Source organism: Melospiza georgiana, chromosome 7 (genome assembly GCF_028018845.1).
Source record: "Melospiza georgiana isolate bMelGeo1 chromosome 7, bMelGeo1.pri, whole genome shotgun sequence".
Taxonomy (NCBI): domain Eukaryota; kingdom Metazoa; phylum Chordata; class Aves; order Passeriformes; family Passerellidae; genus Melospiza; species Melospiza georgiana.
Window position 1 is genome coordinate 7,103,774 of NC_080436.1, and position 16,388 is coordinate 7,120,161.

The window sequence follows — 16,388 nt, forward strand, 5'->3', positions numbered from 1 at the left end:
TCCATAAATTATGTGCAAGAAGGATGGGTGATCTATATTAAATGTAGCCATAATTCAACCCAGCCCAAAATCCCAATTTTGAATCTCTCTGGAGGACTGACAGCAGCCAGGGGCTGTGACCACCAGGGCTTAGTTCTGCCTCTAATATTGGTGGATTTGCTGAAACAAGATTGGTTTGTTAAGAACCTCATATCATGCACTATAAGGGTTATAATTCTTTGCCCAAATACTTCATTGAACATTTACTTGTTTAAATTTTTCCTTTCTTATCAGTATTAATCATTTAGTTAAGTAGGATCACTCTTTATTCCCTTTGGCTCTTGTTTTACAGGGAAAAAATTGAACCACTTGTCATTGTCCTGGGCACTATTTTATCCCAGATGTCTATTGTGTGCATTAAAAAGACAGGACAGACAATCTTGCTTTATTTCTCACCACTTACTGTAACTTCTTTCCCCCCTACAAATAACAATAAAGCTAAATGGGGGGACCAAGAGGGAAGATGCCTGATAAAAATGAATTTTTATAAGTCTCTGATAATGTGCCTCTTTTGCCTACACACTTCTGAAAACACAGAACTTCAAATGTTAATGTCTCTGGGAAAGTACTGAGGTAACAATAGCTCCAAAACACACCCAGCTTTTATTCACTTGCTGCCAACATCTCCTTTTCCTTTCCAGACAACTTTGTGGTAGATTCCAGCTCCTGTGTCCGGGCATGTCCAAGCTCCAAGATGGAGGTTGAAGAAAATGGCATTAAGATGTGCAAGCCCTGCACTGACATTTGTCCTAAAGGTAGGCAGTGGTTCAGTATAAATTTACTTGAAAGTTGTCTACACAGAGTGTTATTTTGGCATGACTTGCCCTTCATGAGTGTGTTGTAGAATATGAATAGCCTTTGAATACCCACAAAAGTTTGAGCTATGTAGATTGTGTGTCAAGCACATAAAATAGAGTGAAAATTTATTAAGTTGTAATGGCAGTATAACCAAACCAATTGTTTTTTATTAGACACAAGTGAAGACGTTTTCTCTGTTGGTTTTAGAGAAATCTGCAAGAATTCTTCATTGTGTTATTTTAATGACAAGTATTTCCTGGAGGTGTTTTAGCATTGTCCTTTTGTCATTCCAAAGGGGGCCATAAAAAACACCTGACTTCAATGTCTGGGATGTCTCAATTTGTCAATACAGCATTAGGTTTCCGTTTCCTTGCTCTGTCTCTGCTTTCCCAGAACCTTTTACCCCCTTTCTCAGTGTCTCAAACACTGAGACCAGTGGTGGTTCTGTTGAAATCTGTAGGTTACTTTGCTGTTCTAGACTCCAGACTTTCTGCTCCCTGCTTGGAGCTCTGTGCAGCAAAGCACCAGAGATTTTCCTACATGGCCCTATGCCACTTCTCAGTCCTAATGCAAGCCACATCTGGCTTAATTGTGATAAATAATTTGTTGTTGAATAGATAGTTTTATATATGAAAACACAGGTATGGAGTTCCCTAATTTCTCAGGAAGAAAGCTATCACATGTTTGTATAAGCTTCTGGTGCTAGCTGCCATTAGAGGAGACCAGTGAGGAAGAGATAATACATCATTATATGGTTGAAGTCATGAGGGGTTTGTTCCTGGGTGCATCCTGTCCCACAGAAATGCAGTAAATTACACAGACAGGCTGCACAGAGAAGTTTCCTCACTGGTTTCCAGTTTCTCCACGTACCAGTAACTTGCTGATTGAGCTGATAAATAACAAGTTATTTATACAACATTTAAAGAGCCTTTTGACATGGATGGTGAAGTTCACAAATCCACCAGAGAAGGGGATCTCTGTGATGCCTTGTGAAGGCTGGCCTAGAACAGAGGCCAGACAGAGTTAAAGAATAAAGCAGGGATTTATTAAAAGGCCTCAGTGGATGCACCTTGGGCAGCACAAGAGCCCAGCCAGGGCTGCACCCAAGATGAACCTAAGTGGTCACAAAATGGACAACTGGTCATGGGGTCTCTCACTTTTATAAGTTCTGGTCCATTTGCATATTGGAGTTAATTGTCCAGTTACAGCTTTAGCTTGTGAAATCCCATCCTTCTTGTTTTTCTCTCTTCAGCCCACGTTGTTTATGCTCTTGGGCCTGAGATTTGGATCATTTGTCCTTGGTCCCAAGCTAGAGAATGAGTTGTTTTATCTACCTGCTACTCTGTGAAGAAAGCTTACCAACCCCTAAAGTATCAGAATTGCACATTAAAACAGTACAGAATCTGAAAAATATAAAAGCTAAAACCTGAGGCTGCATTTCCCCCAGCAATGTTAGTCCCCTCAGTTTCTGCAGTGCCCAGAAAATGCACCAAGAAATGGCAAGGCTGGGCTGACTGGAATTTTTTGTGCTGGGATTTGTGTGGCTGATACCTTTAGATCCCTTGTGAAATACCTTAACCTGTGTGCCAGGGTGCTGTTTGGTTTAAATTGGGATGTCCTTCTTTGGGAATATGGGTCAGGGATGCTGTTTGAGCCCCTCTCTGCTGAATGAGATGAAGTGTGGTGTCTGTAAGGCCAACGTGTTCTGATTCAGTAATTGCTTTCCCCAGTTCTTTACACAAGCTCTTTGTTTTGGCAGCATGTGATGGCATTGGGACAGGGAGTTTGGTGTCAGCTCAGACAGTGGATTCCAGCAACATTGACAAGTTTGTAAACTGCACCAAGATCAATGGCAACCTTATCTTCCTTGTCACTGGGATTCATGGGTAAGTGACAAAATGTTAAGATGTTATGTCATGGTGCCAGCTGAAACCAATTGCATCCACCCCTTAATGATGGCTGCAGGCTTCTTTTATGCAATAGCAGATCCAGGATAAATGAGTTTTCTGCCTTCCATTGTAAAGAAAAGCATTGCCTTGATTCTTAAGATTCAACCTCTAGGAGAAGAAAGGATGGATTCATTGTTTGCACTAAAAAGAGAAAAGACAACTATGATTCTCTGGTTACTTTATGAAGTCCTCAATACTGGCTTACAATAAAGGCTGATCAGAGAACAGAAGGGAGAAAAGGAAGTTTGTTGAAAGTGAGTTTGTTGAGTTTGTTGAAATTCTGTATGAAAATAATATGCAGAGAGGCAGCCTGTCTTAGCATAACTGGTCATAGTACACACACATGCACAAAAGCTGCCCTCTTGTCAATGAGTTTTGAAGAATCTATCCAAGTTTCAGAATTCTCTGGTGTATAAATCCAGTATTTTGGTTTAAACTTTGCTCATTGTAATAGAACCAGAAAAACCTCAAAGTGTCATATGGCTCTGCTATGGCCAAATGACCCACTGAGAGGCTGGATGCAAATCTCACAGGACAGGAAAAAAATCAAGTAAATACAAGGCAAGCAGCTAGAGTCCATGAGCAGTCTTGTGTGGATTAATCCAGTGCATTACATGAAATTTAATTTCGAGTATAAGAACTGCCTTTGCAGGAAAAATTATATTAGCTCATTTAAAAATCTGTCTAAATTAAAAGAACCAAACCTAACCTTGAATAAAATTTTACTAGTCTGAAAAAATCTAAATTTGGACTATAAGCAGAAAGTTAAAATATTCTGTTCTGTTTTACAGAAGAGTAGGACATTTAATGTTGAAAGTGTGTAGCACTTTGTGTCTCATTCTTGATGAAAAAAACTCACTTCAGCAAGCCTAAAGTATCAGGGCATTGAGTTCTGCAACCCTAAATTTTTCTACAGCATGGATTAGATTAGTAGAGGTTAAAAGAAGAGAAGATTTGAGAATGAATGAAAAAATGTAGATTTCTGGAACAGCTTTTTTATTTAAAGTTTCAATGACATTTTGAAAACCAGCAATATGAAAGGGAAATTTAAAAAATGACACTGACTACACAAGTAGTTTGTTTTATAAATGAACAGTATAGAGAAACAACAATTTTACTTATTTCCTCTCCAACTTCTGTCACAAATTCATTTATTCACAGTGAACTGCAAATTTTAGAGTATGAATTTTTAGGGGTTTAGATTGTAGGGACTTAAAATCTGGTTCTCTGTGGAATTGGAAGACTTTTGGTCATGGCAGAGAATAATTTCAATGAAAAATGCAGAATATATTTTTTTTTGTTGTTGTTTCCATTGGAAATTGTGCTGTTATAATTGATCCTCTCCTATATTTTGATCCTGTGGTTCTGTAGCCTAGTTCTTTCCTGAGCACGTGAACTTCAAGTCTTTGTGATTTTGTTATAATTTATGTAAATATATATATGTAATTATGAATGTTTTCTGCACATCTATTTAAATTCATTAAGATATACACTATTCTACAGTTTTATATGTTGATAAAACAGCAGACATTTGGCTGTTTAAGGGGTTTAGTTGTATATCTGCATCTCTAAAGCTATTTTATCTTCAGAATTTAGAGGTGAAATTCAGCTGCCTCATGTTTATTGCAGGCAAGGGTTTTTCCTTTTTTGATGGTAATGCAATTTGAAAGCCAAGTGCTGTGTTTCTGTTAGGTAGTCAAAACTTGTTATTTAGTTTTGTGAGAGCCCCACATTGTTAAAATGTGTCTGATGCCTCTGTGGCCCACTGGGCTTTTTTGTTAACATTCCAGAACTCCTTTTGTTGCTGCTAGGGTGGTTAGAGGTGACCCCACCAGTGTGTCACCTCACACATTTGTGACTCCTGTCCCCAAAGACAGCCAGGTGGATCCACCTGCACATTTCTGTTCCAAGAATCACGTGGCCTGGAAAGCAGAAGGAGGAGAGGAGGAAATGTGTGCTCCATATTTATTTGGAATGTTTCCTGCTCTCAGAAAACACACAAAAATACCATAACATGCCAGTGCAGAAGAATTTTGGGTTTTTTTAAGCTTCTAGACAATTTTTAAACAGGGGAGGAAAGCAAAATGATGACACTCTCAAAATCAAGGTCAGCTTCATCTTTTTACACTGTGGCATATCTAAGTTCAATATTTTAATTTTTGGAGGTTATTTCATTTCTTAATGAAACTTGCTTGGCAAGGATCCATACTTTTAGAGATTCCTTGTTCCACACCTTCTAAAAAGTGTGCTCTTTAAATGCCATGTGTCAGGAACTGCTGGCATGCTCTTAGCTTAATTTTGCTTATAGCTTGTCACTCCTTTTAGGAGCAGCTTTGTTAGCCCTGGTACACATTCGTGGAAAAAAACACTGAAAATTCATATTTCCTTTAGGAAGGTCACTCAGGGTTGTTTATAATTCCTTAATTTTCCATACTTTTTCCAATAAATGTTTGCTAAAACATGAATGGGTTGAGCCTTTATGTTCCTTCAAGATGACATGGGAGAAGTTAGACACAGAGCTGCTGGAGCAAGAGGCTGAGGAAGCTTGGTGCATAACCTCATAAAAGCAAAGTGTTGAGCACCTTTAATGCTGTTTCCTGCATGGTGTGGCTGTGAGAACCTGATTTTTCTTATTTAGAGTGTCACACTGTGTGATTTTAATCTTTCAGAGACCCCTATCACACGATTGCTGCCATCAATCCAGAGAAATTAAATATCTTCCAAACAGTGAGAGAGATAACAGGTAACACACTTCTGATCTCCTATAATCTGCATTAATTAATGAACTCATTCTCACTTTGCATTTATAGTTGTCATGTGTTGGGTTTTCTGAAGAGCACAAGGTACTTGTTTTCATTAAGCTCACCATGCTGTCATTTTAATGAAAATTTAATACAGAAAACTTCAGTATCAGTTCATTTTCACAAGTGTGCTGTGCTTTGAAAACAGGATGCCCTTTATGGCAGATGCTAAGTGGCCAAAGGATCTTGGTCCCATGTTAGGAAAGTAGAACTAGTGTTGCAAGGAGGGAAATGTGAGGAAAATGGTGCTGAAATGTGAGAAACCATTTTCTTCACCTGAAAGCATTTGTAAGTTCTAGTGTGCTTTTACAGCTCCTTCCCTTGGTCTAACAGAGGATGCTGCTGCAAGTTAGCTTTTCTAATTTAAGATGTGTAAGGTGGTGGTGGTGTGTCCCATTTTTTGTGACTCTTCAATGGAGTCACAGAACTGGGTACTCAGTACTTTGTGTTCTTGTTTCACCATGAGGGGGACACAGAGGGAGATAGTACAGCTCTGAGTTCTCATTTGAGTTCTGATTATATAGAGGTAGAGAAATGCAAAAAACCTGTTCTATTTCATGCACAAAAAACCCAGCCAAAATGCCTTTGGGCAGCACAGCTTGATAGGAGCTGTGAGGATCTCAGCATGCTTCACCTCTCAAAAGTTGTGAATTTCATCAAATATGGGATTAAAAATGAAAGTAAACTCTTAATCTCTTCCTAATTAATATCAAAGATAATCTGGCACCTGGGTGAATATTATTTGCCATTCCTAAACACAATAATTGACAGACTTAGCCATGCTGCTGAAGTGGAATTACCCCTGTTCTTAACTCTGCCTCAGCACTGGGCTGAAATGCAGTACAAAAAGTCATGGGGAGCTGCCCTCTCTGGAGATCTGTGCAGCACAACACATCCTGAGGAATTTCCAAGTCCTCACCTTGGAAATTAGGACAAGTTCTCCTTCTCTTTCTTTGGAGGAGATGGTGGTGAGCAGCCTGAAACTCTCCTTATTTATTTCTTTTCCTCAAGCTGGCACTGTCTTTCCTTTCTGGGCTAAGCCTGTCCTAACTCTCACATGGCTGAAATAATTTGTTTTCACATCTTTGCTTTTTCCTCCTTCAGGGTATTTGAACATACAGTCTTGGCCTGAGAATATGACAGACTTCAGGGTGTTTTCTAACTTGGTTACCATTGGTGGGAGAGCTCTCTATAGGTAAGGTACTTCTCTGTTGGTGGAATAATTTTTATTAGCTTTCTGTGGTTCTTTGTTCAGTAGCAGAGAATGCAACATCCTTTGGGAAGGACATTGTAAATTGATATTTTTTTTCCTCTGTTACCAAGGTGTTCATTATCAGTATCTTTGCTAATCAGTTGTTTATAATGGATAATACCTTCTAAACATAATTATTTCAAAAACCAGTCTTGGTTCATGGCTATAGCTATTATCACCTTGACTGGAACTTACATTTATGATTTAAAATACCTTGTGAAGAAACATAGTTTAAAAGGAATGAATAATAGAACTTAGCCTCATTATTAGGAATTTATATGGTTGTGATTAGGCATGCAGGCTCATATAAAGTGGTTTTAAGAAGAGGTAAAAGGTGGAAGAATATTGAAATCACTGAGGCACCTTGCAGGTGAGGTGTTCATGAGCTCTGTAGTGCCTTTTTTACCAGAGATGTTTCTGTGTGGAAACATGGATGGAGAAATTGGTTTGAAGAGAAGAAATGCTGGGGGAAGCACAAGGAGGTACCTGAGTAATTTACACAGCAACCCCTGGATCCCCACTTGGAGAGGGAGTAAATCAGACATGGGATTCTGCTGGCATCTTAAACAGCAACCTGAGCAGAATATGAACAGCAGTGAAACCTTGAGGTTGAATTACAGCCCTGCATTCTGTTCCAAGGCAGCAATTTTTATTTGGAACAGCTGGAAAACAATTATCATCATTAAAATACAATAACTTAAAGGATGCCCAGAAACTGGATATTGTCTTCACTAATCTTCAGTCATAAAATATGTGCAGTCATTTTCATGTTGTGCAGACAATCATTTACTGTTCCTTTGATGAAGAAAGGCGATAACCACATCTTACAACCAAAGAAAAATGAAATGTAGAGTGAGCTACAAAAAAAAAACCCATGAAAATAACAATTTCTTCCTGTGTTACTTGAAATGGCAATAATTTGATGCCTGACAGAAGATGTTTTAATATATTTCCATTAGCATAGGGTGGTTTAGTAATAATGTAGTGTATTAATAGTATTAATGCTGTTCAAAGTATTAATGCTATTGAAAGAAAAACCTGAATTATATTCAGTTTTCCTATCAATACATAATCTCAAAAAATCTGTTAATGGATGAAATGGAACTGGTTGAGGAGTTCTGCTGGCTTGCTTGACCTAGTGCTATGAGCATCACAGCTTGTGGTATCTCACTCCTGACAGAACTCATCATTTCCTAGCCAATGGAACTGGATGTTGACTCTTAAAACATTGGTGTTACCACAAAATAAGTTTTTCTGGACAATTCTCAGTTTTTCCAGAAAGATCAACTTGATACTTGGAGCTAATTCCAGTTGGCAATTCCCTACCAGATATAATAAGCTGTGCCTTCTGAAGTTAATTCCTGTTCTCTCTCACTTTTGTTCTCATCCCAGTGGCCTTTCCTTGCTCATCCTAAAGCAACAAGGCATCACTTCCCTGCAGTTCCAGTCCTTGAAGCAAATCAGTGCAGGCAACATCTACATCACAGACAACAGCAATTTGTGCTACTACCACACTGTCAACTGGACCAGCCTGTTCAGCACCCCCAGCCAAAAGACAGTGATCCACAGGAACAAAAAGGCAGAGAACTGCAGTAAGTACCTGCTGCTCACTGCCACCAGCTCACCTGGGGGCTTCTGCAGCTCCAAGGGCAGCAGGGGAGCTGTGCTCACTTACAGCATCCAGGCATTTGGCCCAGTATGAGCAGAAAAATGAAAATTTTTAAGGTGTGGACAAAGGAAAGGGAGCAGAGAGAATTCACTGCTTCCTTTACATGATGGGAATGTTCCAGTTTCACAAATATGAATTCCAAAGGCTGTCAATGGAGTGTTCATGACTTTACAGCCCTTTCCTTATGGAGTGGTGTGATGGTGTTCACAGGGGTCCCAGGACGAGAGAAGAGGTGAGAATCTTGACTGCAGAAGGCTGATTTATTATTTTATTATATATATTATATTAAAAGAAAAGGATATACTACAACTATACTAAAAGAATAGAAGAAAGGATTACATCAGAAGGCTAGCAAGGAATAGAAAGGAATGATAAAATCTTGTGACTGCTCACAGCCTCGACACAGGTGGCTGTCATTGGTCATCAAGTAAAAACAATTTCACATGCTCGGTAAACAATTCTCCAAATCCCATTCCAAAGCAGCAAAACATGGAGAAGCTAACGTGGGAGGTTAGGATTTCCTAATGAAAGGCCTTTTCATAAAATATGTCTGTGACAGAGTTGGGATTAGCATCTTCTGCTTCCCCCACCCTAAGTGACCCTATCTTAATCCTGAATGGTGCTTTTGGGACTGGTTTAGGTCACCCAAGTTCTCCCTTTTCATATTTGACTTATCTGATAAAAAATACTACTTCAGGAAAGCTTGCATGCCAGTACCTGAGCTGAGATCATAGCACTGAGCAGCCAAAGAAAGCTCTGTAGCAGATAAAATAACTTGTTTATGTAGAAATCTGGCAGCAAATTGCATCAATACAGGCATATTGTAGCAGCAAAGCAGTTCATTTGAAGCATCTGTTAGACTGCTTGCAGGAGAGGAGATTCATGAAATTGCTGTATGTTTAAGTGATATTGCTGACTTTTGTCCTCTGACCAGCCAAAAATGTTTGCTTTGGGTTTTTTCAAGCTGTGGTCCTATTTTTGACTTGCACTTTAGTTCTTTCTTTCTGTTGGTTTGAGGGTGGTTTTGTTTGCTATTTTTGAGGGATTTTATTTCTGTTTTTTATCCTCTCCCCTCCCACTGAAGTGCTGTTCTGCTCTGTTTTGAGAGTGAATGGCTGTGCTCATCACTATAGTGTAAATGTACCCTCAGTTTTAGGTGAAATACAGCTGGAGCTTTGTCTCTGCTGCTCAGAAGTTACTATTCTCAGAGCCACAGGGAGTGCAAAGTCTTGTTTAGTTGATGTCCACATGGTTTTGCTTGTGTGGCATTTTAATTATTATTTTATTAGTCTGTTTCTTTACATGCAAGTTAAAAAAGTGAAATTTAAGAATATGCTGCTTGCTGTGCCTGAGGGTGTAGGGTTTTTCTTCTGCCCATAGAAAGCCAGCTATAAAAATAGAGTATTCATTGGAAAATAGAGATGCTGCCAAGAAGGATGGCACATCTGCCCAGGGCTGTGGCACTGCTTTTTGCTTTCCCTTGCAGAGTAACAGGATCATGTGTTGAGGAACCACCTAGTTCTGCATTGGTGCTCTCTAACAACAGTGTTTTGTATGGCATGAGGAAAGAATTAGCCCTTCTGAGATCTCGCATATGCAATTTTGGGGCTGACAGAGCAGAAAGAGGAAGAAGCTCAAGGTTTTGTTGACCATGAAAGGGTCACTAAGGTTATAGTCCCAGATCTGAGTAGGTCCCATCTTGCCAGGAGATAAATGAACTTGTGAACCTTCTGGAGAGCACAGGTTTCCTCTCTACCAGGTGAAAAACTGCTTACTGTAGGAGAAAAATCATGCTCTGATGTTTTCTTACATCAGATTGGCTCTAGCTGTCTGACTATCATGCAGTATTTAATGAAAGAACAATCAACTTTACTTCATCCCCAGACATGTAATACAAAAAGAAACTAAGCAGTAATAAGGTGGAGCAAGGCCTCACGTCTCATACAGTAATAATTCCTCTTTGCTTCAGGTTTCTGTAACCTCACACATGTTATGAGACAATGGGAAATCACCCAGGTGAATTTTGTAAGGTGCTTTCTCCCATCACAGAGCAGTGTCCCAGTTGTTTCACTGTTTTTGAGAGCTTTGGGGCACAACAACTGAACACAGCAGTTTGGAACATAATCTTGCATTAGTTGTCAGAGCTCCTTTGTCAAACACCTCTTTGGCCTTCCCTGGGATCACTCAGTTTGAATCCCTTTGAAGCTGCCACAGCTACTGAAAGATGAGCTTCCAGAGCAAATGGAAACTGGGATGTGCTGTCACATCTTCCTCTCACATGCAATGTCTTGTCACTACATTTGCACACAAAGAGAAAATGCAAACTTCATTTCACCTCTAGCTTGGTGAGGATTTGTTATAATAGACACTTACCATTTTCCAGGAAGAAAAACACTCCTAAAGACATTTTAAGAGATTTAGCACTGTGGAAATCTTAAAGAGGAAAGCACATCTCATTTGTTTCCTTTTCAAACAGTCACAAAGTTAGCTCCAGTATCAAGGGGCTGGTTTTAAAAATGGATTCTGACCTGTGTTCATTAAATGGACACTGTGTAATGAGCACAGGCCAGGGGTCAAGTGGCTCCATCTGGGAGGCTGTGCAGTCCTAACAGGAATATTGGTTTTTCTCTCCAATTGGAGGGCAGTGCAATTCCAACAGGAATATTAGTTTTTCTCTCCAACTGGGACTTCTGTGTGAGTGCATATCAGTGTCCAAGCTCATGTGCATAGGGAATGGAGCAAATCACCAAGAAAAGGGTAGGTAGATTTTACCTTTGCTCCATGCTGAAGTGAAAAGTCTGCATTTTTTTTCCAGCTTTTTTTTTTGTTGTTGTATTTTATTTTTTTTTTAATGGAACTGTCAGAGGTGAGTCATGTGAAATATGAGTGCACACAAAAGAAATGCAGGCAAAAAGATCTTTTATCCAAAGTTACTTGAGCAATTCCCTCAGCTTTAGTGACACCTGCAGTGTAAGGTGAAACCCTTCTAGGCAAAGGTTGTTAGAGATGTGATTATTATGAATTATATCAATCTAGCCATCAATTAACAACTTGAATAAATGATTACATTCATTATCAGGCATGATGTAAAGCTAATTGAAGTCTGCAGGAGTTTTCCTATTCAGTTTATGGAGCTTTGGATCAGGCCCAGAAGCATATAGCCAAATAAAAATAATTTTTCTTTTTTTAGTAGCTAATTTTCTTGTGTTCTATTTAGGTTGGGGAAAAACATTCAAACTCTCTACTTCTAACCTGTGTGGCCCCATTAATAAGGAATGAATCCTTTTTCTAAAAGTCCTGACAAAATCCAGTTTCTGTCAAGACCATTATTGTTATTTCCTTCCACATAAGGCCATGTGATGTGCTGGAGCTGCAGAACATGCTCAGCCCATGGAACTGCCAAATAATATGTCAAAAATTGAAATGTTTCTTTAGCCATCCCCACAATTAAAGAAGAGAAAGGCAGAGAAATGAGTTTTTATAAGTTGTCAAAACAACCACTCCCTCCTTGCCAAGATTCTTTTATGAAAACATTTCAGGAGGAAATCATAATTTTTTTGTTTCTATTGCTTTTTTCATAAGACTACAGGTACTGTGTTGGCTACATTTCAATGGGGTAATCATGATTTTCTTTATTGAAAACCTCTCTTTTTATTTGTATACAGTTACTCACTGTATTTTTGGAGCTATCTTATAATAATATCCCTTGTTATTTGGACAGATATTTTAGTGAAATTCTCTGTCTGTGCAAATAAATTCTGATTCCAGAGTAGTTTGTAGGGTGAGAAAAATGAAGAGAAAGGAAATCACTAGTAGTAAATCACAATTTCAAGTCACAAAGAAGGTGAGAAAGCAAACAGGGAACTGCCTTTCTGTGATGAGTGTGGAAAAACAAAATCAGAAGAGCTAGCAATATTCTTAAAATTAAAAATGAGAAATGAAGAGATCTCCAAACCAGGTAAAGTTTTTTTGTTGCATGACAAATATTTAAAATGAATCATTGATTAGAAAACAAACACCATATGAAACTATGTAGAAAGTTTGTTTAATTGTAACTAGGATAGTTTCTGGCTTTGTGGCTTTTCTTTTTGTTTTATTTACAGGTTCAGTGGCAGCATAGTGGAATTACTGACATCTGATAGTTATTATAAAAATGTTAATATGCTTAAAAGGAAGTCAGGTTAGGACAGTAAAGAGAAGCTGAATTTTGTGTCTCCTCCTCCTGACTGTGCTGGTCTGGCTCATTTGGCTGCTTTGTCCTCCTCAGGGAAGGAGGACAAAGCATCTCTCTGAAATGGCCCCCTGAGTCCCTCTTGCTGTGCTGCAATCTGTGATAATTAATACACTTTAAAGCATACTGAGCACCTGCAGTGACTCCTGAATGAAATAACTTTGTATTTGGCTGTTCCTGGTTTGAGCTTTGAGGAAAAAGGAAAACAAAAAAGGTACTTCTGAGTACCTTTTGGATGTCGGCATTAAAATTATATGTGATATAGAAAGGAAAAAACCTGAATCTCCCAGCCTTGATAAAACATGTTCAGGCTTCTCATGCCTGAGGTTATTTGTGGTGTATTGAGTAAGGAAGTATTGAAGAGGGTGGTAGAACTCAAGCAGCACACCTCTTTTACAGTTGTTATTCCTCTTAAGTTGTTCCAATAGTTTGAAAAGCCAACAAGTGTCTTATTGTTGCCATCTCTGATAGTTCAGGTCCTTGCTGGGTTTAATTTACTCAGTCCAGGGTGTAATCCATTTGTGTAAAACATTGCATTGTGCAAAAATAAATTCAAATTAATTCTGCCCCTTTCACATGCCAGGGTTAGGTTGAAAGTGCATCCAGATTTCCATCAGATGCTGGAGAGATAATGTGTTCCTTTTGCTCTTTGCTCATTTTCTCCATCTGTCTCATCATCTAGATATTTACACAGAGAATGATTTATATAAAATAAAAAATACAGACTTACACTGTTTGAAACAAACTTTCCCTCTCACCCTTAGTTTATTGTGTATTTTTGTGTGGGGTTGAGGGTTTTAATATAAAGGCTCTTAGGCTCTTCAGGTGCTTTTGCAGTAAATAAATTTAAAATCACAGTTTATTTTCCTTTCCTTCAATTATTTCCCCACTGTCCATAAGCTGTATTTCAGGGAGTCCTCAATTCATAGGTAGCATTTTATATTTTAGTTTAATAGAACTTTACTGGATTCAGACAGTTGATTTTTTTGACTCCTTTAAATTTTTGCCATTTATCATGTCATGTGTCAGGGAATTCTACAGGTTGATCTTTACTTTCTGTGAAGAAAAATCTCAGATTTTAACCCTATTGGATTCCTGTCTCTTTGAATGCCCATGAGGGACTGGGAAGCAGCAGTGAACAATTGTTTGATGCTTACTCACCTCCTCCTTGCCATTCAGGATTTTAGCAGCTTTAATCACGTCCTTTCTCCCCCACCTCTCTGTTTACTCCTGGTTTAGAAGCTCTTCTCTGGTTTTGATCATCCTTGGAGCACTCTCTTAAACATTTTTCCTGCTCAGTTTTTTCTGAAAGGAGCAGAGCAGGAGTGTGTACAATATCCAGCTGAGTGCTCTGTGTATTTGTGTTGTGGCAAAATGGTGATTTGCCTTTTCTCTGTCCTATGATTTGTGGAAAAAACTATATTAAAAAATTGTAAAAGTTGTGAAGTAGGTATGTGTTTTTATTTAGTGCTGGCTGCATGCAGGATAGTTCTTTAAAGAACATGTGCACTCTCTGGGAGTCTAGTTTCTTTTTTTGTCTCTTAATTTGCTGTATATGTGTGAAGTTTCACAATAGATTAATATTTATTTATAGATGTCACTTATATTTAATTTATAATTTTATATATAAAAATAAAATATATATTTATATTATATCATATATATAAATTAATAATAAACATATAATTAGATATACATCCCTTATTATAAATAAATATATTACTACATAAATATATCTATAATAAATGTAGTCTATATTATATATAATAGTATATATAATATTATATAATTATTATATTGTATAATAATGATATAATATAATATATAATATATATTATTATAATACAATATAAATTTATATTTAATTTATGTTATTTTATATCTATTTTCTAATTTCACATTACAATTTGTTCATGTCAGTTCTTGTACAGAGAGAGCTTTTCGGTTTGCTTCTTGTACTTTCAGTTTTGGTTTGCTTCTTGTACTTTCAGTTTTGGTTTGCTTCTTGTACTTTCAGTTTCGGTTTGCTTCTTGTTTCAAGGTCTAAGGGGCTCTTCTTATCTTCTTCTAGTCTGGAAATTTACATTCTTTTTGTTTTGTTTGAGGTAGTTTTGTAAGTTGCAGATTTTTTATGAGTATAGTAAGTTAATTAGGTTTTTAGTAAATTAATACAGGTTTTTTACAGGTACAGGAAATTAATTAAACAAGTTAAACAATTGCAAACAGCACACTTCACTTAAATCTGCAATGGATTTGTAACCAAAGTGAATTCTGAACTTGGTGTCTCACCTGCTCCTGGGCAATGGGGACGCCCTGGTGACGGTTCCGAGTGTGTCAGATGTCCCTGGAATGTTTTCCCCTGGGTTTGGGGGGGCTGTGTGCATTCCTGACAGCACCCCTGTCTCTGCAGCGGCTGATGGCATGGTGTGCAACGAGCTGTGCTCCAGTGATGGCTGCTGGGGGCCAGGGCCAGACCAGTGCCTGTCCTGCAAGCGCTTCATCCGGGGCAGGACCTGCATCGACTCCTGCAACCTCTACGACGGGTAAGACACTGCCCTGGGGTTCTCCCCAAAGCTGCTAATTAGCTTTGTTGAGGACTTCAATGAGCAAGTCATTTGGGGTTTGCTTTAATCAGCATCTGGCTCCACTGCCAGTGTTACTGATTTGGGGTAAAACATGTCATGGGGTAAGATTTAAGGATTTCTAAATCTGAACGTGTGTGGAACGCTTTCCATGGTATTCCACTGACTAAAGTTTTCATGCAGCATCATCACCTTGCATCTACTGTATTGCTGGTAACATGAATAGTTTGATTTAGGTGAAAAATTACCAAAAACCCCTCATTTTTCCCTACTTGATACTCTTTTTCAGAACCACACAATTATATTCTTTCAGACAATTTGGATTCAGACATCTGATCAAGAAATTCTCTGAATAAGGACTTCAAAGTAGAAAAACTCACTCTCTTTTTCATAATGCACTGTGTAATTGTACACACAAATATAAATTTAAAAACCAGTAGAAGTTCTTGCCCCTTTTCCTTTTGCTGCTTGTACTGGGGGAATACCTCCATAGCACAAGGTGGTTAAATCTGCCTTATGACAGAAAAATAAAGCTGAACTGAGCAAATGAACTCCCACAAATGCATGAAAATATTCTCAACTCTTCCATCTAGAGAAGGCTTGCAAAAATGCTTTGTCAGAGCAGTTTTATGTACTTAAAAGCTTCTCTCCTCCCCCTTCACCCCTCAATAAGGAGAGTTGCAGACCCCAGTTGTGTTGTCAGTGCACTGGAATAAGTTGGTGCCCCCTTGGTGTCTTTTGCTGCCATGGGGCCTGTCACAGTAAGAGCATGATGAGACTCAATCAGTGTGTTCTGTTCTGTTCTCTATCCATCAGTGAATGGCATTTATACTTTCACAGGCTCAGTTCTGTCCTAAATATGTGAAAATATTTATAACCTGGGCTGGGGGAGAACTTTTTGTTTGTGGGAGAGCTCTGCATGTTGATATTGTAGGGCAGCAACAGTTCTTCAGGGTGGGGTCAAGCTGTATTTGACATCTCTTTTAGTCCTCAGCAGGAAAAATCCACTCCCAGAGCCAGGGAAGGGTGAGCTCAAGTGAGGTTTTCCCCCACTCCATCGTGATGTC

General features: G+C 38.5%; 1 protein-coding gene across 1 annotated transcript in view; it reads left to right on the plus strand.

Annotated features, from left to right (window-relative positions):
• Positions 1-16,388, plus strand: part of ERBB4 (erb-b2 receptor tyrosine kinase 4) — a 466,745-nt gene that overhangs the window by 306,385 nt on the left and 143,972 nt on the right. The window contains exons 8-13 of the mRNA XM_058028496.1: positions 681-794; positions 2,597-2,723; positions 5,456-5,529; positions 6,692-6,782; positions 8,232-8,431; positions 15,150-15,282. Coding sequence (XP_057884479.1) covers positions 681-794; positions 2,597-2,723; positions 5,456-5,529; positions 6,692-6,782; positions 8,232-8,431; positions 15,150-15,282 — 739 coding nt within the window. The remainder of the gene's footprint in view (positions 1-680; positions 795-2,596; positions 2,724-5,455; positions 5,530-6,691; positions 6,783-8,231; positions 8,432-15,149; positions 15,283-16,388) is intronic.